Source organism: Cornus florida, unplaced genomic scaffold (genome assembly GCF_030987335.1).
Source record: "Cornus florida cultivar Cherokee Brave unplaced genomic scaffold, ASM3098733v1 CherokeeBrave_3.0.0_Hap2_Chr02, whole genome shotgun sequence".
Lineage (NCBI taxonomy): Eukaryota > Viridiplantae > Streptophyta > Magnoliopsida > Cornales > Cornaceae > Cornus > Cornus florida.
Window position 1 is genome coordinate 46,040,189 of NW_026775572.1, and position 21,635 is coordinate 46,061,823.

Below are 21,635 nucleotides of genomic sequence, written 5' to 3' on the forward strand. Positions count from 1 at the left end.
CTATGGGACAATCCTGCACAACTCGACTCAAAAACACTGAAACTCTAACTGGTGTATCAACACATAACGCCCGATCCAAGAAACTAACCTCTAACCCCGATGCAAGTGCAAATGATGATAAAATGAAAGAGTGAGATGCACCAGAGTTAAACAAAATACGGGCCCAAGAACCAAACACTAGAAATATACCTCGGAGAACTGACGGTTCAGGAGATGGATCAGTCGGTGCAAGTGCAAAGACACGTCCCTGTTGTGCCTGTGCTTGAGAACCACCAATCTGAACACCAGACTGTTATGCCGACACAGTAGGAATATCCCTCCTAGCTGGACGAGAACCCTGAGAAGACATGGCAGGCTGAGGTGGTGGCGGTGGTCTGAAACCTAATTGAACTGTAGCCGACTGTGACGGCCTCTGTCGTGACTCTCTACCACTACAAGTACCTGCTCCCTGACTAGGACAGTCCTGAATTAAGTGACCCTACTGGCCACACCCATAACAAGTCCTTGGAACTGAAGAAACTGAAGACTATCTCATGGGCCAACTAGACTTGTAGTGCCCAGGTTGCTGACATTGATAACAAACAACTCCACTTATGTCAGATCCAGCTGGCATAGGAGTGGTAGGAATAGATCGTGCAGACTGTTGCCCCTAAAACTGAAATGAACCACTCTTACTCCTTTTCCAAGGAGATCCCTCCAAGGATGGCCCTACACCTCTCTTTTGCTTCAACTGCTCTTTTCTTGCATCCTTCTCTTTATTATCAGCCTCCAACATCAATGCCCTTTCTACTGCTTCCGAGTAAACCTAAATGAACTACGCCATGATCAATGGCCTCATCCGATCATTAAGACTAGAAACAAACTTCTGAGTCTTGCAAGCTTCATCTCTCACCATTTTTGGAGCAAAACGGGAGAGTGAAGTAAACTTGTTCTCATATTCTGCCACTGACATGCTCCCTTAAATAAGGTTATGAAATTGGTCTTGTAACTCCCATCTTATGGAAAGCGGAAAATACTTCTCATAGAACAGTTCTTTGAACCTGTCCCAACTCATCTCCTCCACCTTATACTGGTTGGTGACTGACTTCCACCAAACCTTGGCATCTTTAGTAAACTTGTAAGTAGCTAGGATGATCTTCAAATGATCCTCCGTCACATCCATTGAGGTCAACGGAGTCTTAACCTGATCCAGGTAGTCATCTGCTACCTTTGGATCCGCACCGCCCGCGAACATAACTGGCATCAACTGAGAAAAACCTTTAATGATCTTTAGACGCTTCTGAGCTGGCGTCTCCTCAACTTGAACTGTAGGTTGTGGTGCCGATTGCGACTGAGCAGCAATCGTTGCACTCACGACATTTTGCAATAAACGATTCAACTCATGTGCCACAGAACCTTCACCCGCTTCGACGGGTGCTTCAACATTATCCTTCCTCGGGGGAACAACTCTTGGGGGAATCAAGTCCCTAAGAAGCGTGTCCTCATCATTTAGCTCTGCCGGATTGGAGCTAGAGCTCTCGCCAACGTCACCCCTTGTTAGCCTAGGGCCAACTTCCCTTAACTCTTCATGTTGTGACATCGTGCTATAAAACGAGAGAATGGTTCAAAAACATGACGCTAAAGTCCACCGTGGACGACTCAACATAAAATGATGACGTACCAACACTTTGCATACACAACTATGCAAGAAACATTTAACGTAAACATTTAGGCACATAAGCACATAGACAATTAAACATACTTGTTCAAATAAATAAACACGTAGTAAGGAATCACGTAAACAATGCAAACAACACCCCCACGTAACTCTATGTAGGCCTCTACCCGTCGTCCTAAAGGTTTTCGAAGTCGCGCTCTGATACCATTCTGTAACGACCCAAATCCTCATGGATCCGGATCATTAAACGGGTCCTTACCCGACCCAAAATCATCCAAGGGTAAAACGGTCATTTCACGCTAAAATTAAATAACAAGGTCCAAAAGGGGCAAATTGTTAATTTGCTATGAATCCATAAATTGAGACTCAAGGGTATCATGGTCCTTTACTTGTACCATATAATAAATAAAATAAGGTTCGGGGCAATATAGTCTTTTGGGTGGTTAAAATATAATTATTTCATTTTGGTGGGTCATAAAATGATGACGTGCAACATCACTTGGGGCCAAAATGAAATTATAAGAACTTAAAATTTGTAATTACATATGTGACGTAAACCGGTCGACGTATATGCATCAAACGTCGACTGGTTTGGGTTAGGAATAGTGGTAATAACCACTGCCAAGATACCGGTCGATTGGTTTGGCATACCAGTCGACTGGTTCAGAATATAAGTTATAATGGATACCAGCCGACTGGTTTGGGATACCGGTCGACTGGTTTGGGACGCATGCCATAATGACCATTCTGCCAAGATATCGGTCGACATTTGGGAAGCCACATGTCGACTGGTTCTGGGAAAATTGCACTCCCACTTCCCACTGTCCAGTGATAACTCACTTACACCAACACTTGGTAATTAACCACCCCGCCACTACATTCATGTACAAAATTAAGATATACTTCAACATCAAATTGTAATAACAACCACCACGTTGGTAACGTAATTTACCATACGTCACTAAAACACACTAAACTGATTTTGAGTGAGTAATATTTAATTACATTTTCTCAAGGATCATTCACAAGCTTAATTACATTCCCAAAACTATAATTACACATGAAATAGCTAAATACAAGATCGCAAAAATCATCTTCTAACAACTTTCAATTTTGAGGTGGATTGGCATCCGCCGGTTCTTTTCCAAGACCTGAAAAAAAATAATATATATAGTGGGGTGAGAGATATGCTCAGTAGGCGACACTTAAGATACACATCTTGTGTCATTGTGAATCCAATCAAAGCATAGGCCAATGGGAAATGGGGATCATGCAATGTAGGGTTAAAATAACTTCAATGTCAATTCCAAGTGTAAACAATGCAATGCAATGAAATGCAATACGTGATATGTCACTCCCCATTTTTTATTTCTCAAAACCATACTTTCCAACTGTTAATACAGCCCACCCTTTGGTAACCCCGCCGCAACACGAGAGGAGGATTGGCTAGTGTCCCTGACCCTTGGCAACCCCGCAGCGTCATTATGGGGCCTAGCTAGCTCAACTACGCTAGGGCGACTCCCTAGTCCCCTCTGGGCTATATTAACCTCCGGCCCGTTGGTAACCCCGCAGCGACCAGGTTTATCAAAACCATTTCACAAAAACTCTTCTCCCAGAATTCCCGTTTTCATTTCAAAAACTGATTTATCCCATTTCATGCAACCCAATGGCATGTACATGTATATGTGTTTTAAGCTTACAATATTATGGCATGTAGAAGTTTTACATTTCATAATTACTTCACAACTAAGCATATATCATATTCAACATCGTCAATTGAGTCATCAACACATTAAACAAAACAAAACTATCACCACAACATGCTTTTCACATAGAACAAATCATAATCAAAATCATGAATTTCTCTAGACATCAATTACACAACATTGAAACAATTAACTCTCAAATTAAGCATGTTTATCACATAAATGAGATATAACTCACAATGGAATAAGAAGGAAGTGGATTAAGGGCCCCTACCTCAAGTTTGCACCAAAACCCTAAAGATGGGTCTCAATTTCGAATTCCCTAGGGAGGCTCAAAGCTGGAATTGATGGTACTCACGCATAGAGCTTGTCGTGCTTTCCGTTTTGCCTCAAACGGCACCTTAATCCACCAAGAATTGAGAGAATAATCAAAGCTCAAAGATTGCCTTTCAAGTGGAAAGAAAAAGAAAAGGAAATGAGAGAGGGAGAGAAGCTACGGGAGAGAGAGAATGTGTGGAGCAAAGAAGTGTGGTCTCAAGACCATTTCAAGTGTGAGTGGTGGGCCCCACCAGATTTTCTTTTCTTTTCCCTTTTTCTTTTACTTCAATTCTTACACCACACACACAAGTGCACCACATGCAAATACTACTTAATCCACATAATTGAAAATGCACAATGCAAATGGACCCAACCACAATCCCTAACACAACATGCAAAAAGATAAAAATACCCTTGTCTCCACGAACTATTAGAAAATGAAAATGCTGAAAAAAAAATCAGAAACATCACATCTTGCAAGCTGCAAAGTTTTCCTGATTTGAAGATCCAATCAATGTTAGCTGAGTTGGACCTTTCCGATAACTAACTTGAAGGGGAAATACCAATCTGGATTTGGGAAGTTTCGAATGGAGGGCTACTTGTTAGGAATGGAGGGCTCACTTACTTGAATTTCTCTCACAATCTCTTTTCTGGTTTGCCAAAGCCCTATGTTTCTCACACTTACCTTGCTGCCTTTGACATAAACTCTAATTAGTTTCATGGGGAAATCCCCATACCAAGAGTGTTAGCTGAATACATAGACTTCTCAAGCAATAGTTTCAGCTCTTCTGTCCCTAATATGATTAGTAATTTCCTCACCAATTCATATTTCTTCTCTCTTTCAAATAATAGCATCGTTGAAAACATTCCTCAATCAATATGCAATATGGAAAACCTTCAAGTTCTAGATCTGTCCAATAATCGTTTGAATGGCACATTACCATCATGTTTGATTAAAAGGAGTAGTAGTACTCTAGGAGTATTAAATCTGCGAAATAACAGATTTAGTGGAGAAGTTCTGAGTATGTTTTCCAAAAACTGTAGTCTACAGACTCTGGATCTCAGTGGTAATAATTTGGATGGACAGGTTCTGAAATCCTTGTCAAACTGCAGAGGGATGGAAGTTCTAAACCTTGGTAAGAATATTTTACGTGGTAGATTTCCATGCTTTTTGGTAAACATATCTAGTCTACATGTTTTAGTTTTGCGCTCTAATAGGTTCCAAGGAGAAATTAACTGCTAAGGGAAAAATAATGAAAGCTGGTGGAATCTTCAGATCATTGACCTAGCTTTCAACAATTTTTGCGACGATCTACCATCAAGTTATATGCCAAATTGGAAGGCAATGATGATTGACAATGATAATGTTCAACCAAAGTTAAATAATCTAGGGTATGAGTTTGGAGATGATTCTGGGTATTATTCAAGTTGAGTGAATGTCATCTACAAAGCAAATGAGGTGGAGTGGGTGAAAATTTTAGCCATCTTTACATGCATTGATTTTTCAAGCAATATATTTGATGGGAAAATTGCAGATACTATTGGAAATCTCAAATCACTTGTTCTTCTCAACTTATCGCACAATGCCATCAATGGCTCAATTCCAGCATCATTAGGAAACTTGAAGAAGCTCGAGTCATTAGACCTTTCACAGAACATGCTGACAGGGATGATCCCGACATAAATTGCAAGTCTTAATTTAATTCTTTCACTCTTGAATGTGTCTTACAATCTTTTGTTTGGAAGAATTCTGACAGGTGCCAGTTTCAAACATTCTCATAAACATCATTTCTAGGGAATCCAAGACTAGGGGTGGCAAATGGGTAGGTTGGGCCGGATTTGGGTTGGGTTGAAAATGGGCGGGTTAACATGGGTCAAGACCCATATTTAACTCGTTCAGAATGGGTTAAAAATGGACGGGTTGAAAATGGACAGGGTCAACTCGTAATGACCCGTGGACCCATTAATTATTATTTTTATTATTTTTAAATTTTAAAAAGTGTTCTAGTTGAAAATTTTGTGTCTAAATGTTGTATCCAATGTAGCTTGAACATTTTGTTGAGTTAATTTTGGTGCTTACCATAAAAATCCCTGAATTAAATATATATATATATATTTGTCTATCTTGTTTAAGACAGTATTTTATTTTGAGTATAATTTTCTTTAGTCCACACATGTATAAAGCTAAAATTGATCTTTAATGATCTGACTATCAACACCCTCCATGCTTCTCTAACTACCTGCCAACAATTTATATAACTTACAAGTTGGAAGAAAATGGAAAAGAAAAAAAGAAAAAGAAAAAAAGTTCATATAATTTTTTAATTTTTTTAATTATTTAAAATTATTTTTAGTTATTGATTTTTTTTAGAAGAAATTTCTAGAGAGAGAAACTTAGAGAGAGGGGATTGATAGACAAATTTAGAGAGAGGATTGTGAGTGAGAGAATTTCAGAGAGAGAAATGAGTTGAGTGCAATATATATAGAATAAATGTGTGTTGTGTGTTTATTATGTAATGGGTGAAATATGGGTTGAACCATATTCAACCCATCTTGACCCTCAAATTAAGTGGTTAAAAATTACCTAACCCATGTTGACCCCCAAATTAAATATGGTTCACCCATAACCATTAAAAAGTAGGCGGATATGGACGGGTTGATGGTTCCTGACCCATTTTGCCACTCCTATCTAGGACTATGCGGTTTCCCTTTGAACACGAGTTGCAATAATATTACTGGAGATTTACTACCAATATTTGGAAATGGGCATTCAATCTTGGAGACAGAGGTCTACCTAAGTGCAGCATTGGGATTTATCATGTGCTTAGGAATCATCATCTGGCCACTTGTGTTCTGTAGAAGATGGAGACAATGGTACTACAAACATGTAGATAAGGTTTTTTTGAGAAGAATAATACAGAGAGGAGCTTACAGAAATCCAATTCGAATGCTTGGTGGGTGAAGAAAAGTGAATGAAGTAGAGTGCTTGGTATGAACTTGAAGTCTTGGCTTGAGTTATTCCAATGGAGAGTAAAATCAATGATCAATGCATATGGTAAGCTTGCAATTAATTCCAATGTAATTGAGGCTGTTTTAATATAATATATATGATACTGTTAAATAAGTGTCTAGATATTCGGGATGGTAATCTTGTTACATATTTGACATTTGTTTCAGTTTGTTTGATATAATCCCTGAAACGTACTGTTGCTTGAAGGGTTTGAACTGTATGCAAGGCTGTTCGGTTTAATGGGAGTACGGATTTTTGTTTGTTTGTTTGTTTTGTTTGGATAAACAGTGTACAATCTCAATTCACATGGCAGTTATAAAAGGGAAAAAGGGAATCAGAAATATGGAAATGAAATGCTGATAGATCTAAATATTCTCTTCGGTGCTTATATAGTTAGAACTTATGCTCCTAGTCACTAAACTTGTCTACGAGTTGAGGTTCCATTTGTTTCGACGTAAAATATTATATTTGAAAAATATTTTTCTTTTTCAGGTAAAATTTTCTTTTGTTTTTACTTTGTCGGTGTTTGGTAAAGGTTTACATCGAGGTTGAGGTCGAGTCTATCGGGCAGGGCATGTAAAATAACTTACCGAAAATTGATGGATAAATTATTTTTGTTAACTTTTAATATTTTTTTTTTCTTCAAAAATATTTTACGACAACCAAACACCAGAAAATAAAAAAATATTTTTTGAAAAATATTTTATATCCAAACAAACGGAGCCTAAATGTTAAAAGATAGGGTCACATTACATAAGCTCTCTCTCTCTCTCTCTCATTGCATAGGGCAATGGTTCCTTTCATATTTATAATATAAAATTACCATTGCCCGTGTAACTACGTAATTGGTTTTCTAAAACCGCCCCAAATGGTGTAAGAATTTTTGGCATCCCTAATATATATACTTAACATATTTTAGTAATATATCATACTATGTAAAGGTAATTTAATAAATTTATATTATATTCGGGGCGAGGCGCGTATTTTATATTAATTCTCATATTTTACACAAAAATATAATAAATCCATAATTTCCATATGAATCAAATTACTAATTTTGTATACGACGAACGCTTAGGATTCCATGTGAATCAAATTACTAATTTTGTAGCAAATACAATGGTTTTTTTTTTTTTTATGCGTAAATCTACGAAATCTTAGTATTTTTAAAATATTAATTTTACTCCAATCAATTCTACTCAAATCGCCAAATATTCAAATAGTCCGAACATATATTATTTCGTCATGTTCTACACTTGGAGTAAATATTGGATGTGCGTCTCCTACACTTGGGAGCACAAAGTTCTAATTTTCAAATTATAATACCCTGTTTTACGTTAAACACTTATTGTCCATCAATTCTAATTCCAATTCCCTTTTATACGGTAAGGTAAAGACTTAGGTGCTGTTTGATAAAACTGAAAATTAAGCACTGAAAATTTAAAGTACTGAATTTTAAGCACTGAAATTTTAAGTGTTGAATATATTAATCTAAAAACTTGTTTGATATTTGTATTAATTTTAAGCGTTGAATTCATTAAGATTGTTTTTTAAATATAAAAGCTGAAATCTAATGTTGTATATACTACATTTTTGTCTTGAATATCTTCTACACATAATACTATTATAAAAGATACTATATTAAAACATAGACATATATATAAAATAATGAATTTCACCAAAAAAATATATCAATTTAACAATGGATATTAATGTTAAAACTGATCATAAAAATTTCAAAATTGACATACAAAATGAATAAATTTTGAAAATGAAATATTTATGTGAAGAAGATTAGAATTCACGCACAAATCATTCGATTTTTATTTATAGAGTTGATTTGCATCAAAACAATGGTGTGAGGGTTTCATTGCATGATTGTTGATTATAAACTTGAGTCAACCATACAATATATATATATATATATATATATATATATATATATATATTGTTGAATATTATTTGTATTTACATTATTTAAGAAAAATGGTACAATGAAACATTTGAGAAATTGGAGTAAATAAAAAAAAAAAAAATCCATCACAAGGGAATAGAAATGCAAATGGAAATAGAAATAGAAAGTCCATCACTACGTTTAATTTCAAGGATAGTATCAATATGTTTAATTTCAAAAGTTAAAAATGTGATTAAAAAAAAAAACCTAAAAATATGATATTTGAGGGTAACATTGTCATTAAAAAAATATTTTAAAACCTAAAATCACTTACCCTCTTCTGCGATAAGCGTTAAACAAGATCTGTGACACTTAAAAAATTTGGCCCAAGTATCAAAGATGCCCTTATAGTCCATATGGTGTAGTCCTTATAAGAATCCTTTCATTTGAATTGCAGTCAGGATGAAATTTCTAAGAAGAAACTTAGCCTTAATGTAACGTAACTGATGATCCAAAGAAACAAAATTGCATTAGTGCTCTGTTTGGTGAAAATGGAGTAGCTTTTGGAGATTGCATGCTCCAATGGAATATGGGAAAAGTGGGCCCTAAATTTAGGCTCTTCATGGAGGTCGCCAGAAAGCCAGATTGGTAAGGTGATTGGGCTCACTTTTTGTGGGCCCATTTTTGTTTTCTTTTATTTTTTAAATTCAGACTAGAACACTGTACGAGCCCAGAACACTGTTTCTAATGGCATGTTTGACTGAAATAAAAGCTAAAATTCAGATTTTTGGCTTACTTTCGTGTTTTTTTTTCCCCTCCCTCAAAATAACTGAACCAAAGAGCCTTTAAGGCACTGTTACACAAACAGTGCCTTAAGGCTTTTTTGGGCAAAAAAAGTTAAAAAATATAGATAAAAGTGTTTTTTTTTTTTTTTAATTTAAAAAATTTGCTTTTAAAAATATTTCTATTGACATTATTGTTTTTAATAATAAATATTTTATTATTTAAATTTTTTTTTATGATATAGCCGTTTTAAAAATATAGCCGTTAGGAAAAAGTTAAAAAATAAAATTTATTAAAAATTTTGGAGAGCAAAAATGGACCATTGGAGTACATCCGATAGCTAAAATTTGGAGATTCTAAAATGCTGACGTGACTGTTAAATATAAAAGAAAGAACTCTGTATATTGTATTGATGTAAAATGAGATATATACAAGAGGGGTTTATATAGGAGGGGTTATGTGTGATGAACATATAAACCATATATGTATATGGTAACTATACATATGGTAATCCTATACAAGGTAAACCTATATATGGTAATCCTATATAAGGTCAAAATATATTATACAATATAGTAATAATATATTCTAACAGTCCCCTTCAAAATCTAGGTGGATTAAATGAAACCAGCTTGAGTTTGGAAATGAGATCTTGAAAGCGGCACGACGGAAACGATTTGGTGAAAACATCAGTGATCTAATCATGTGAAGTGATGGACCGCAAATGTAAGATCTTCTGAAGAAGATAATGATGAACAAAATGACAATCAATCTCAATATGTTTAGTGCGCTCATGAAAAATATCATTATGTGTGATTTGGATTGCACTCCTATTATCACAATAAATAGGAGTGACACTGGATGAAGAAACTCCCATGTCTTGAAGGAGTCAATGCAACCACAGAAGCTTAGAAGTAGTATCAGTAAGTACCCTGTATTCAGTTTTTATGCTAGATCGTGCAACCACAGTCTGTTTCTTGCTGCGCCAAGAGATAAGTGAATCACCAAAAAAGAAATAATAGCATGTGGTGGAATGACGATCTGTAAGATCTCCTGCCCAGTCTACATCGGAATAGGCACGAAGAATAAGCGATGATTGGGAAGAAAAATGCAGTCCATGAAACATAGTGCCTTTGAGATAACAAAGGATGCGATGAAGAGCAGCAAAATGAGTGGACCGAGGCTATATGGGATAGTAGGGCCACAAAGAATTGTGAAAGTTTATTGTAAACTGGACCCCTCCTTAGATCATTTCTTTCTTCTTTATCTATCAGTTTTGAAAACTTAACCTAGGGCTTGGGAGTTAAAACTACTCCCCTTCTTAAATCTTGAGACACTCTGCTTTGTGCCATGATTAGAAGTATGATTAATTCATAGATTTCATGGTGTGACGACCTTTGTGGGTAGGTGTGAGACATTGGGCTGGCTGACTACGGCCTGGGGAAAGTGAAGGTGAAGTGTTATGTAGGTTCAACATCCTTCTATGGCACAACGCGTTTTAAAATCATGATGGCCATGAACCCATCAGAATTCCGTAGTTAAGCGTGCTTATGTTATGCAGGAGTAGTGCCAGGCTGGGTGACCTCCTAGGAAATCTAGTCCGGGGGAGCCCAAAGCGGACAATATTGTGTCGGGTAAGGTGAAAGCTATTACACATGGCTTCTTTCATCGTACATATTTTCTATCTGCTTGAAACAAACACTTCATCAACCAGATACGTGTACGGAGGTGCACTGAAACAAACACTTCATTAATCAGATGTGCATTGAAAAACCAAATTCTTACAAGGGTGGATTTACCAATTCTATGTTGAAGGCTCCTTTTTGCCTTAATGACACTAAGAAAAGAAGTAGAAGAAAAAGGTGCATCTTTTTTTTTTTTTTTTTTTTCCTAGTTGGTATTCACACACACATATCTTTTTTGAGACTTGAACCCCTAACCTCTCTTTGAAAAGTAATAGGCTGATACCGCTAGGCCACTGCCAGTTGGTAAAAAAAAAAAAAAAAAACGAGAAAAAAGAAAAAAGGTGCATCTTAGTTCGTAGGTTGTAAAGATTTACAATTTGGTTGGTTATTGTATGATGTACTTGATATGGTTATTTGATGCTTAGTTTCCTTAGCATATCTACGGTATTATTTCAACTTTTAGGCTCCGTTTGTTTCAAATTTTAGAAAATATATTTTTACTTTTTAGTGTTTGGTTGTCGTAAAATATTTACAAAGAAAAAAAATATATTAAAACCTAACAAAAATAACTTACCCATCAATTTTCGGTAAGTTATTTTACACGCCCCATCCGATGAACTCGACCTCAACCTCGACCTAGACCTTTCTAAACACCAGAAAATAAAAAAAAAGTAAAAAAAAAAATATTTCACCTGAAAAAAAAAACGTCGAAACAAACAGAGACTTAATACATTTCATCAATTTATTCTTGTCCTTCTGCTCATTGATTTTTGTCATATAGTAAGATGCTCTTAAACAGGTAATCAGTCTAGAAAGCTTTAGTTAAATAAAACAATTTCTGTATATGTATACTTACTGTTGGTTCTAATAAATTTGACGTTTATTTTTTACCAGCTTGTTTGCTTTTCTGGTCTTTCAGGTTCAACCTTTCGTTGGTACATGGAGTGATAAATGCCATTCAAAATATGGAAGAAGGACATTTATTCTTGTTGGATCTCTCATGATCTCAGTTGCCGTGAGCATCAATGAGGCGTATTCATTTTTTCAGCAGTTTTTGTATAGTTTGCCATTATATCAGCTAAACTAAAGTTTGAAATTTAGGTGATAATTATCGGGTTTGCTGCAGACATTGGATATTTATTAGGGGATATTCTGGTGATTATTATTATTTTTTAATGCTACAAAAAAAAAAAAAAAAAAAATAAAAAAAAAAAAAATAAAATAAAATTGTTTAATTAAGTTCTGCAAATGCAGTGTGTATAAAGGTACTCGAACAGGGGCAGCTATTGTCTTCATCATTGGGTTTTGGATGCTGGATCTTGCTAATAATACTGTGCAGGTGAGCTTGTTAAAATTAATAATTCATGCTCCACAACTATCAGATGAAAACCTCTCTAAGTTATTCACACAAACATAAAATATTTTTTATTCTTTGCAGGGCCCGGCTCGTGCTCTTCTGGCTGATTTATCAGGTGAACTAACCCCACAATCATCCCTCCTCTCTCCCCACCCCAACCCCTGGGCGCCTTTTCAGTACTGTTAACTGTGACATAATTGTCTTGTTGTAGCAAGTTTAAACTTCTAATGTCTTGCTACTTGTGATAGGCCCGGATCAAAGAAACTCAGCAAATGCAATATTTTGCTCGTGGATGGCTGTAGGAAACATCCTGGGGTTAATTTTCTTCTGGTGCTAGTGGAAACTGGCACAGGTAAAATTTCTCCTGAGCAGCTTTGTTGGAATATATTAATATTGTATGTGAATGCACTTGTATATGTCTATGTGGTGGTTTGGCAATAAAGCGTGCCATACTTCTTTTATTTCTGTCACTTTTTTTGGAGAAATTATTATATGGTCCGGGCAATTACCTTGTGACACATCAGCAAATGCTGATTAAAGCTAACACATCTCTAACGCATTTGCTGATGTGTCACATGGTGATTGACCAGACCATTTAATAATTTCTCCTCTTTTTGTCATGACTTATGCAATTGTCAGATTCTGCTCCACTCCAAAATCACAGACTGATAATAGTGTCACTGAGAAAGCAGTGGCGAAAAGTTCTGAAGATGGCTACGAAATGAATAGAAATATAAACAATCCAGACTCTAAAATTGAGGAAAATGGAAATGAAAGTTTCAGTGATAGTCCTGGAGCAGTATTGGTAAATTTGTTGACCAGCTTAAGGCATTTACCTCCGGGCATGCATTCGGTGCTAATTGTCATGGCTCTTACCTGGGTAAGTGCTTCATTGTTATGCAACACAATTGATTTCTACAACTAGCTGGTGTTCTGTCAAAACAGCCTTGAGTCGTTTACCTTGTCAGTGATTGTGCGCGCGCGCACACATATTCCATAGATGTGGTTATTGCTGTTTTGAACTTTTATTTTTTCTCATGTTTTTAGAAATTACTCTTACATGCAGCTGTCCTGGTTTCCCTTTTTCCTTTTTGACACGGATTGGATGGGGAGAGAAGTTTATCACGGGGACCCGAAAGGGGAAATGTCTGAAGTTCGATTATATGATCAAGGTGTCAGAGAAGGTGCATTTGGTTTGCTATTGAATTCAGTAAGAACTCAAATTGAGCATCATTAGTATTAATTTTTGTAGATATTGGACATAGATAATCAAAATGATAGTTAGATTTTAACTATCAATTGCAGGTACATGGATTGGGTTTATTTTATTATGTAATGTTCTCTTGATAATTTTTTCATTAATACTTTAAACTAATACATCTTTTTTGGGTAGGTTGTTGTTGGCATCAGTTCTTTCTTAATTGAACCAATGTGTAAGCGGATGGGTGCAAGACTAGTTTGGGCAATGAGCAATTTTATCGTGTTTGCCTGCATGGCAGGAACTGCTATCATAAGTTTAATTTCAGTGAAAGATTATTCAGAAGGGATTGAACATGTAATTGGAGGAAAAGGAACAATTAAGATTGCTTCCTTGGTTGTTTTTTCTCTTCTTGGCTTTCCACTTTCTGTAAGTATATTGCATTAGTGTTCTAGATTCCTTTCGTGTAGCTTTTCACACCTTCACCTTATATGTATTTTATAAATTGTTCATGCACTCAGAACATGGAATTAATTTTCATTAACTGTATGCTTATTGCAGGTCACTTATAGTGTTCTCTTCTCTGTCACGGCAGAATTGACCGCTGATACTGGAGGTGGCCAAGGTTTGTACAAAACTTATATCTGTTCCCTTACCTCTTCTATATTAAACGTGTGATTTTTCATTTTTATGAAGTCCCACTCCATTTTGGAAAAAGTAAGCATGTAATTAATTATTCATTGAAAATGTATATAATTTAATTAGCGTATTTTAATTTCTCAAATTGAAAGGGACCTATTAAAAAAAAAAAATCTCAAATTGAAAGGGAATGTAGATGAATGAAACAAATTAAATATGCGATTAATTATTCATTAAAAATTGTATACAAACTAATTAATATATATTAGTTTTCGAAATAGAATGAGAATATTGATGGACACACATTAGACCAATAGATATTGAAAAAGAGAAATAATGTCTGTTTCCCAAATAGAATAGGTATGTGGATAGACATACGCTATAAAAGTGTATTATAAAGTAAAGCAAAAATTGCAAAAACCCTCTTAGACTTTGAATTTTTTGGAGAGTAAAGCTATTAAATCTGCATAAAAACCCTGAGGTTTCATAAAAAAAGGTTGCATATTCCCCCCTTGCCATCTGTTGTCTGTTAACAATGGAACAGAAATAATGTCAACCAAACAACAAATAGTAAATGACAGTCTTATCCTTTTCACAGATACAAAAGCCCTTGGATTATTTTGCTCTAATAGAACTAGGTTTTTTTTTTTTTTTTTTTTTTTTTTTTTTTTTTTTTTTTGCTCTAATAGGATTTGGATCCATATGTTAACCGGAAATTGAAATGGGTACTAATCACCCAACTTATATACAAACCGACTCCCATCTCTCTCCAATCTTTTTCTTCATGTAGCAGAATCTTGGGTTCCAAAAATAGAAACCAAAACTCAAACAATTGAGACACAAATTGATTCCTCAACAAAAATAGAAACCAAAACTCAAACAATTGAGACACAAATTGATTCCTCAACCATATGCCGAGGCCATTGACATTGGGTCCACCAAACAATTGAGACACAAATTGAGTGTACATGGCTTATGCGATTGACTTTTACAAGAGAGTTGGGGATGTTTCAATATGTTATGTGATTTGATGTATTTTGTATTACAGAGTTGGAATGAATTGCTTTGACGTCCCAATAAACCTTGTAAAAACTAGGGCTTTGTGAGGCTGAGTGGTGAGAGGGTTGAGTGTGTTGTGTCATGAGAGTTGAGAGCCGTGAAGTTGTCCAAGAAAGGTAACCAAATTAATGAAATGTCATCTCAATATGGGGTTTTCCGTAATTTTTAATTTTCTACCTATCTTTGATTTATATAATAATTATACATTTAAGGGTAGATAAGTGACCAACCCAACGAACGGTCGGAAGATGACAATGTCTTGATTTGTTAATTTTTATAGTGTAGGGGGCTTTCTGCATTGGAAGGGGGTTATCTGCAAAATTTCAATAGTTTGGGAGATTTTTTTATTTTAATTTGCCCTAAATTATTATTATTATTTTTTTAGAGTGATGAGAAGTTTATGAAAATGCAAATTACTAGATCTTGTAGAGCTATAATGTTAAAAGAAAGTAATTAGGTGATTAATTATTAATTAAAAAATGATTGTAAAAAGTAAAAATGAGATTTACATTTATATAGTAGTATAGATGCTTTAAGTTGAGATCTTGATCGTTCTTGTTTGAGGACAGATTTTGGTGGATTACATTATTTGTGCACATTTATTTCTAATCTGTGCAAGTGGTTTGTCTAGATGATTGTATCTCTCGGTGCGGGTCCATGGGATGCTTTATTTGGTGGAGGAAATATACCTGCATTTGTTCTGGCATCGTTGAGCGCCCTTGCAGCCGGTATTATTGCAACACTCAAGCTGCCAGATCTTTCAAGCAGTTCCTACAGATCAACTGGTTTTCATTTTGGCTGACTTCCTTTTCTCAATGAGGCGATGACCCACTTCTAGTCCATACGATCCCCAGCAACCAACGGACGAAACAAAGCGATAACTTTCCAGAAAAAGATGGTTCCGTTGCCATGCGTATCCAGTATATTTCTTATCATACAAGAGTTTCACACTTCATATTCAGATTCATTCATTTTCCCAGTTGGGATCCGTAGTAAGTTGAGTGTAAATCGTAAAACCTTTACTTAGAGCATACAACGATGTGATAGCAAAAAGCCTTTACTCTCTCATTCTTTGAGAGGATCCTGAGGTCGGATCCTCATAATTCCCTCACTTCATTGGTGACATGTTTCCTTCAGTATAGAAATGTAATTCGATGAGCTTGTACGATTAAATAAAGCATTTATTTTGAATGGCTTGATTCTTACTGTGATCTTTTCTTTGATGAGATAAAGACAATTATTCGTCTGGTTGGTGATTAAGCTGGTTGGCTAGGGTATCACATTGGAATGTTGACATAGCATGCGAAAGCGATCAGGGCTGGCTGTATTAGGATTTTTTTGGTTGAAACTTGAAACGCAATTGAAGATACGGTAGAATGTCTGGTGAGATGGTGATTTTTTCTTTCTGACATCCAAATGCTCCAAGTGAAGAAGAAATGTGTTACGTCTTCTGGGAACTCGGATCCTACCCCCCTGAAATATACTTAGACCCTGTGCCTGTAGGATGATCTCCCTCCTTTTCGTGCGTTGAACTGTCTAGTGCACAAGAGAGGGTAGGAGGATCTCCCTCCTTCTCATGCGATGAACTGTCTAGGTGCACAAGAGAGAATTAAGGTTTGCCTTTTGTGTGAATTGGGTACGCGAGCCTGGAAATTCTTTTATACGAACGACTAGAAATTCCTAGACTTAATGCTTGTGCTTCTATAGTTAAAACCTCTTATAGCTCAAATGGATTGGTGTTTTTCACATAGTTGTGGTAAAAACTAGACTTGTTTAGTGTGTACCCGCAGCGTAGGCCAAAGCTACGCTACCTGGCAGCCCTCCTAGAGATTGATGTACAGGTGGACCAAAAAACTTGGCTTTCACACGGTGTTGGTATGTAATACGGTGATAAAAAAATTGATCTTTGATCAGTTTTTAAATATATTATGAATCTAAACGTAATAATTAATATAATATATGAGTTTGTTTTACAAAACATAAAACAAACATTCTTAGTCATTTAATATATTTTGAACTTTTCTCAACAATTATGTAATTATATTATTATTGAAAAGTTGTATTTTAAGGTTAAAACTTGTTAAAAATAGGTTTTGAAGTATTATGGAATAGTGGTTCCTTTTATATTTTTTGACAAATTGCACATAACCCACATAATTGTACCTCAAGTTACAAAAAATTCCTGGTAACTTTCAATTTTGCATTAAACCCCCTTGTAATATTCTGTTTTTGACAAATTACCCCTTCCATTAGAATGTTGTTTTAAAATAGCCCTTAGTTCGCGTGAATTTCATCCAACTCTTGTGCAACACCTCCTGAAGTATTACCCTTTTGTAACAAATCTAATGTATTATTTTGAGCCAAAAACCCTCATCCTTCAAATTCACTTGACGGTTAAGTCTACATTAATTTGTAAAATAAAATTACTAAATTGCCCCTAGTATGAACTACAGAAAAAAAAAATTAAATAATATGTAAAACACCAAAACAACTCCAAATAAAACAATATGTAGAATGGAGTTAATTGATTTGTGTCCTTGTTGGAAAAAGTAGGACTTTAGTGATAATTTCCCATATAAAGGAAATTTACTACCACACACGCACACACGCATATTATTGAATTTCATGACCAACCTTTTACCTTTCACTATCTAGAGTGACAAAGATGAATAAGGAAAAGTAATGATAAGATCCTGGGCGTCAAAATTTAAAAAGAAACATTTTTGTCCCATTTGTTATATTGTGATATTATATTTTTGTGTCTAATACAAAAATTGAATCGAAAAATTGGTTATCCGAAGATTTGGAGTCAAGCTATTGTTTTGTACCTGAAGTCACCCCCAGCTCTATCTTAAAACCACTGTCCATAATTGTAGCTCTTTCACTTCAACTTCACTTGTTGCCTAAGAATGAGGTTTTCAATATGGTTTTTCCTGATCACTACACACTCAATATTCTATATTAGTTTCGTTCCCGTTGACAGCCAATGTTTAGACCACCAGAAAACTTTGTTGCTCCTGTTAAAGGAAAACCTCAAATTCAATTCTCCACTTTCAACCAAGCTGCGGCTCTGGAATCCTAGTATGGATTGTTGCGAGTGGGGTGGTGTAACTTGCGACCATACGGGTCGTGTTGTAGGACTAGACTTGAGCAATGAATCAATCTCTGGAGGAATCCATAATTCAAGTAGTCTTTTCAGTCTCAAGTATCTTCAAAGTCTGAATCTTGCTAAGAACTTCTTCAGCTCTTCGGAGATTTCATCAGGATTTGAAAAGATAACTAGATTGACATATCTGAATTTGTCATCGACCAACTTGATGGGGCGATTTCCTATTGGAATTTCGCACTTGACAAGGTTGGTCTCATTGGATTTATCTCGGAACAGATTTCTAGAACTTGGCAACTCAAATCTAAAATTGCTTGTTCAGAATCTCACGAAGATCACAGAACTCCGACTTGATGGTGTAAATATATCATCCATGGGAGAGGAATGGTGCCAAGCCATATCTTCTTCACTACCTAATCTTCAAGTCTTGAGCTTGTCTCGCTGTCATCTCTCAGGTCCTCTTTGTTCTTCTCTTGAGAATCTCCGGTCCCTTTCAGTGATCAATTTGAGTGGGAACAATTTGTCTGCCCAGTTCCAAATTTCTTTGCAAACTTCAGACAGAATTATCTCATGGATTCTAATTTGCAAGGAACATTTCCGGAAAACATCTTCCACGTACCAACTCTACGTACACTTGCTGTAGGGGGCAATGAATTTCTTCAGGGCTATATTCCAGAATTTTCCCAGAATACATCTCTCTAGACCTTGTTTCTTCAGTACACAAATTTTTCTGGTAGATTACCGGATTCTTTTGGTAATCTTCGGATGTTGTCCATGATAGATGTTTTTAATTGCAGATTCACTGGACCGATCCCAAGTTCATTTGCAAACCTTACTCAACTTGTTCTTTTGGATTTGGCTTACAACATGTTTACTGGTCCAATTCCATCATTTTCGAAGAATATCTCCATCATATACTTGGACCATAATTCACTCAGTGGAACCATTCCATCACTTCTTTTGAATATTCCATCGCTGACACAAATTGATCTTTCATTTAACAAATTTGATGGTCAAGTTGACGAAATTTCTAACGCTTCCTCCTCTCTACTAGAGATCCTCAATTTGAGAAATAACAATTTACAAGGGTCGTTCCCATGTCTTTCTTTGAGCTCTGAAGGCTTACTGAACTTGTACTCAATTCCAACAACTTCAGTGGCCATTACAATTGGAAAATTTTTATAGGCTGCACAATCTTTCTTTCCTTGACCTTTCATATAACAACTTGTCTATACATACAACAAGTGGCAGTAGTTCAAAATTGTTTTTCATCCCCCAGTTTGAAGGATTATATTTGGCTTCTTGCAGGCTGAAGAGTTTTCCTGATCTGAAGAACCAATCACTGTTAATTGAGTTGGACCTTTCCGACAACCAACTTGAAGGGGAAATTCCAAACTGGATTTGGGAAGTTTCGAATGGTGGGCTACTTGTTAGGAATATAGGGCTCGCTTACTTGAATTTCTCTCACAGTCTCTTTTCTGGTTTGCAAGAGCCCTATGTTTCTCACACTTACCTCGCTTTCTTTGACATACACTCTAATCAGTTTCATGGGGAAGTCCCAATACCTGGAGTGTTAGCTGAATTCATGGACTTCTCAAGCAATAGTTTCAGCACTTCTATCCCTAATATGATTGGTAGTTTCCTCGCCAATGCTTATTTCTTGTCTCTTTCAAATAATAGCATCATTGGAAACATTCCTCAGTCAATATGCAATATGAGATTAATTGAAGTTCTAGATTTGTTTGAAAATCATTTGAATGGCATGATACCATCATGTTTGATCAAAAGTGGTAGATTTCCATGCTTTTTGGAAAACATATCTAGTCTACATGTTTTAGTTTTGCACTCTAATAGGTTCCAAGGAGACATTAACTGCCAAGGGAAAAATAATGAAAGCTGGTGGAATCTTCAGATCATTGACCTAGCTTTCAACAATTTTGGCGGCGATCTACCTTCAAGGTATTTCTCAAATTGGAAGGCAATGATGATTGACAATGATAATGTTCAACCAAAGTTAAATAATCTGGGGCATGCATTCAGATATGATTCTGGGTATGATTCTAGGTATTATTCAAGTCGAGTGAATGTCATCTACAAAGGAAATGAGGTGGAGTGGGTGAAAATTTTAACCATCTTTACATGCATTGATTTTTCAAGCAATATATTTGATGGGAAAATACCAGATACTGTTGGAAATCTCAAATCACTTGTTCTTCTCAACTTTTCAATGGCTCAATTCCAGCATCATTAGGAAACTTGAAGAAGCTCGAGTCATTACATCTTTTCCAGAACATGCTGACAGGGATGATCCCTACACAACTTGCAAGTCTTACATTTCTTTCACTCTTGAATGTGTCATACAATCTTTTGTTTGGAAGAATTCCGATAGGTTTCTAGTTTCAAACATTCTCAGAAACATCATTTCTAGGGAATCCAGGACTATGTGGCTTCCCCTTGAACACGAGTTGCAATAATATTGCTTGATATTCACCACCAATATTCGGAGGTGGGCATTGAATCTTGGAGACAGAGGTCTACCTAAGTGCAGCACTGGGATTTATCGTGGGCTTAGGAATCATCATCTGGCCACTTGTGTTCTGTAGAACATGGAGACAATGGTACTACAAACATGTTGATCAAGTTTTTCTGAGAAGAATAATACAGAGAGGAGCTTACAGAAATCCAATTCGAATGCTTGGTGGGTGAAGAGAAGTGAATGAAGTAGAGTGCTTGGGATGAACTTGAAGTCTTTGCTTGAGTCATTCCAATGGTGAGTAAAATCAATGATCAATGCATATGGTAAGCTTGCAATTAATTGTGTAATAAGAGTAAGCTATTTAATTGAAGCTGTTTTAATATAACATATATGATACTGTTGAATAACTGTCTAGATATTTGGGATGGTAATCTTGTTACATACTTGACATTTGTTTCAGTTTGTTTGATATAATCCCTGAAACGTATTGTTGCTTTGTGGAGGGAAAAATCCCCACCAATTATAACACACCACATGGCAGCAAAAGAGCAGCCCCGCGACTAAACTAAAAATACCTAGAGGCCCACTATCAGTTGGAGGCCCAACAGTAGAAACCATATGTACATACCAATTCAACCCAATTAAATAAAGGAAGCTCCACTTGACATAAAAGCCGAATGGACGGCCCAATCTCAACGGGCCCATAAGTCCATAACGCTTGCCATAATGATATGCACATGATCAGTA

General features: G+C 35.9%; 1 protein-coding gene and 1 pseudogene across 1 annotated transcript; both read left to right on the forward strand.

Moving 5' to 3' along the window:
• Positions 1-6,328: 6,328 nt before the first annotated feature.
• LOC132296175 (sucrose transport protein SUC3-like) lies at positions 6,329-16,511 on the forward strand (annotated as a pseudogene).
• Positions 16,512-18,389: 1,878 nt separating this feature from the next.
• LOC132296176 (probable LRR receptor-like serine/threonine-protein kinase At4g36180) lies at positions 18,390-20,663 on the forward strand. The gene is made up of 3 exons (XM_059794398.1): positions 18,390-19,051; positions 19,210-19,545; positions 19,721-20,663. Exons 1-3 carry the CDS (start codon positions 18,390-18,392, stop codon positions 20,661-20,663), a joined length of 1,941 nt encoding a protein of 646 aa, XP_059650381.1.
• The last annotated feature ends 972 nt before the right edge of the window (positions 20,664-21,635 follow it).

Coding starts and splice junctions, on each gene's coding strand:
- LOC132296176 (XM_059794398.1), top strand. CDS start 18,390: ATGGATTGTTGCGAGTGGGGTGGTGTAACTTGCGACCATACGGGTCGT. Junction 19,052..19,209: donor CAACTCTACGTACACTTGCT/GTAGGGGGCAAT, acceptor TTTTAATTGCAG/ATTCACTGGACCGATCCCAA. Junction 19,546..19,720: donor TCTGAAGGCTTACTGAACTT/GTACTCAATTCC, acceptor GGCTTCTTGCAG/GCTGAAGAGTTTTCCTGATC.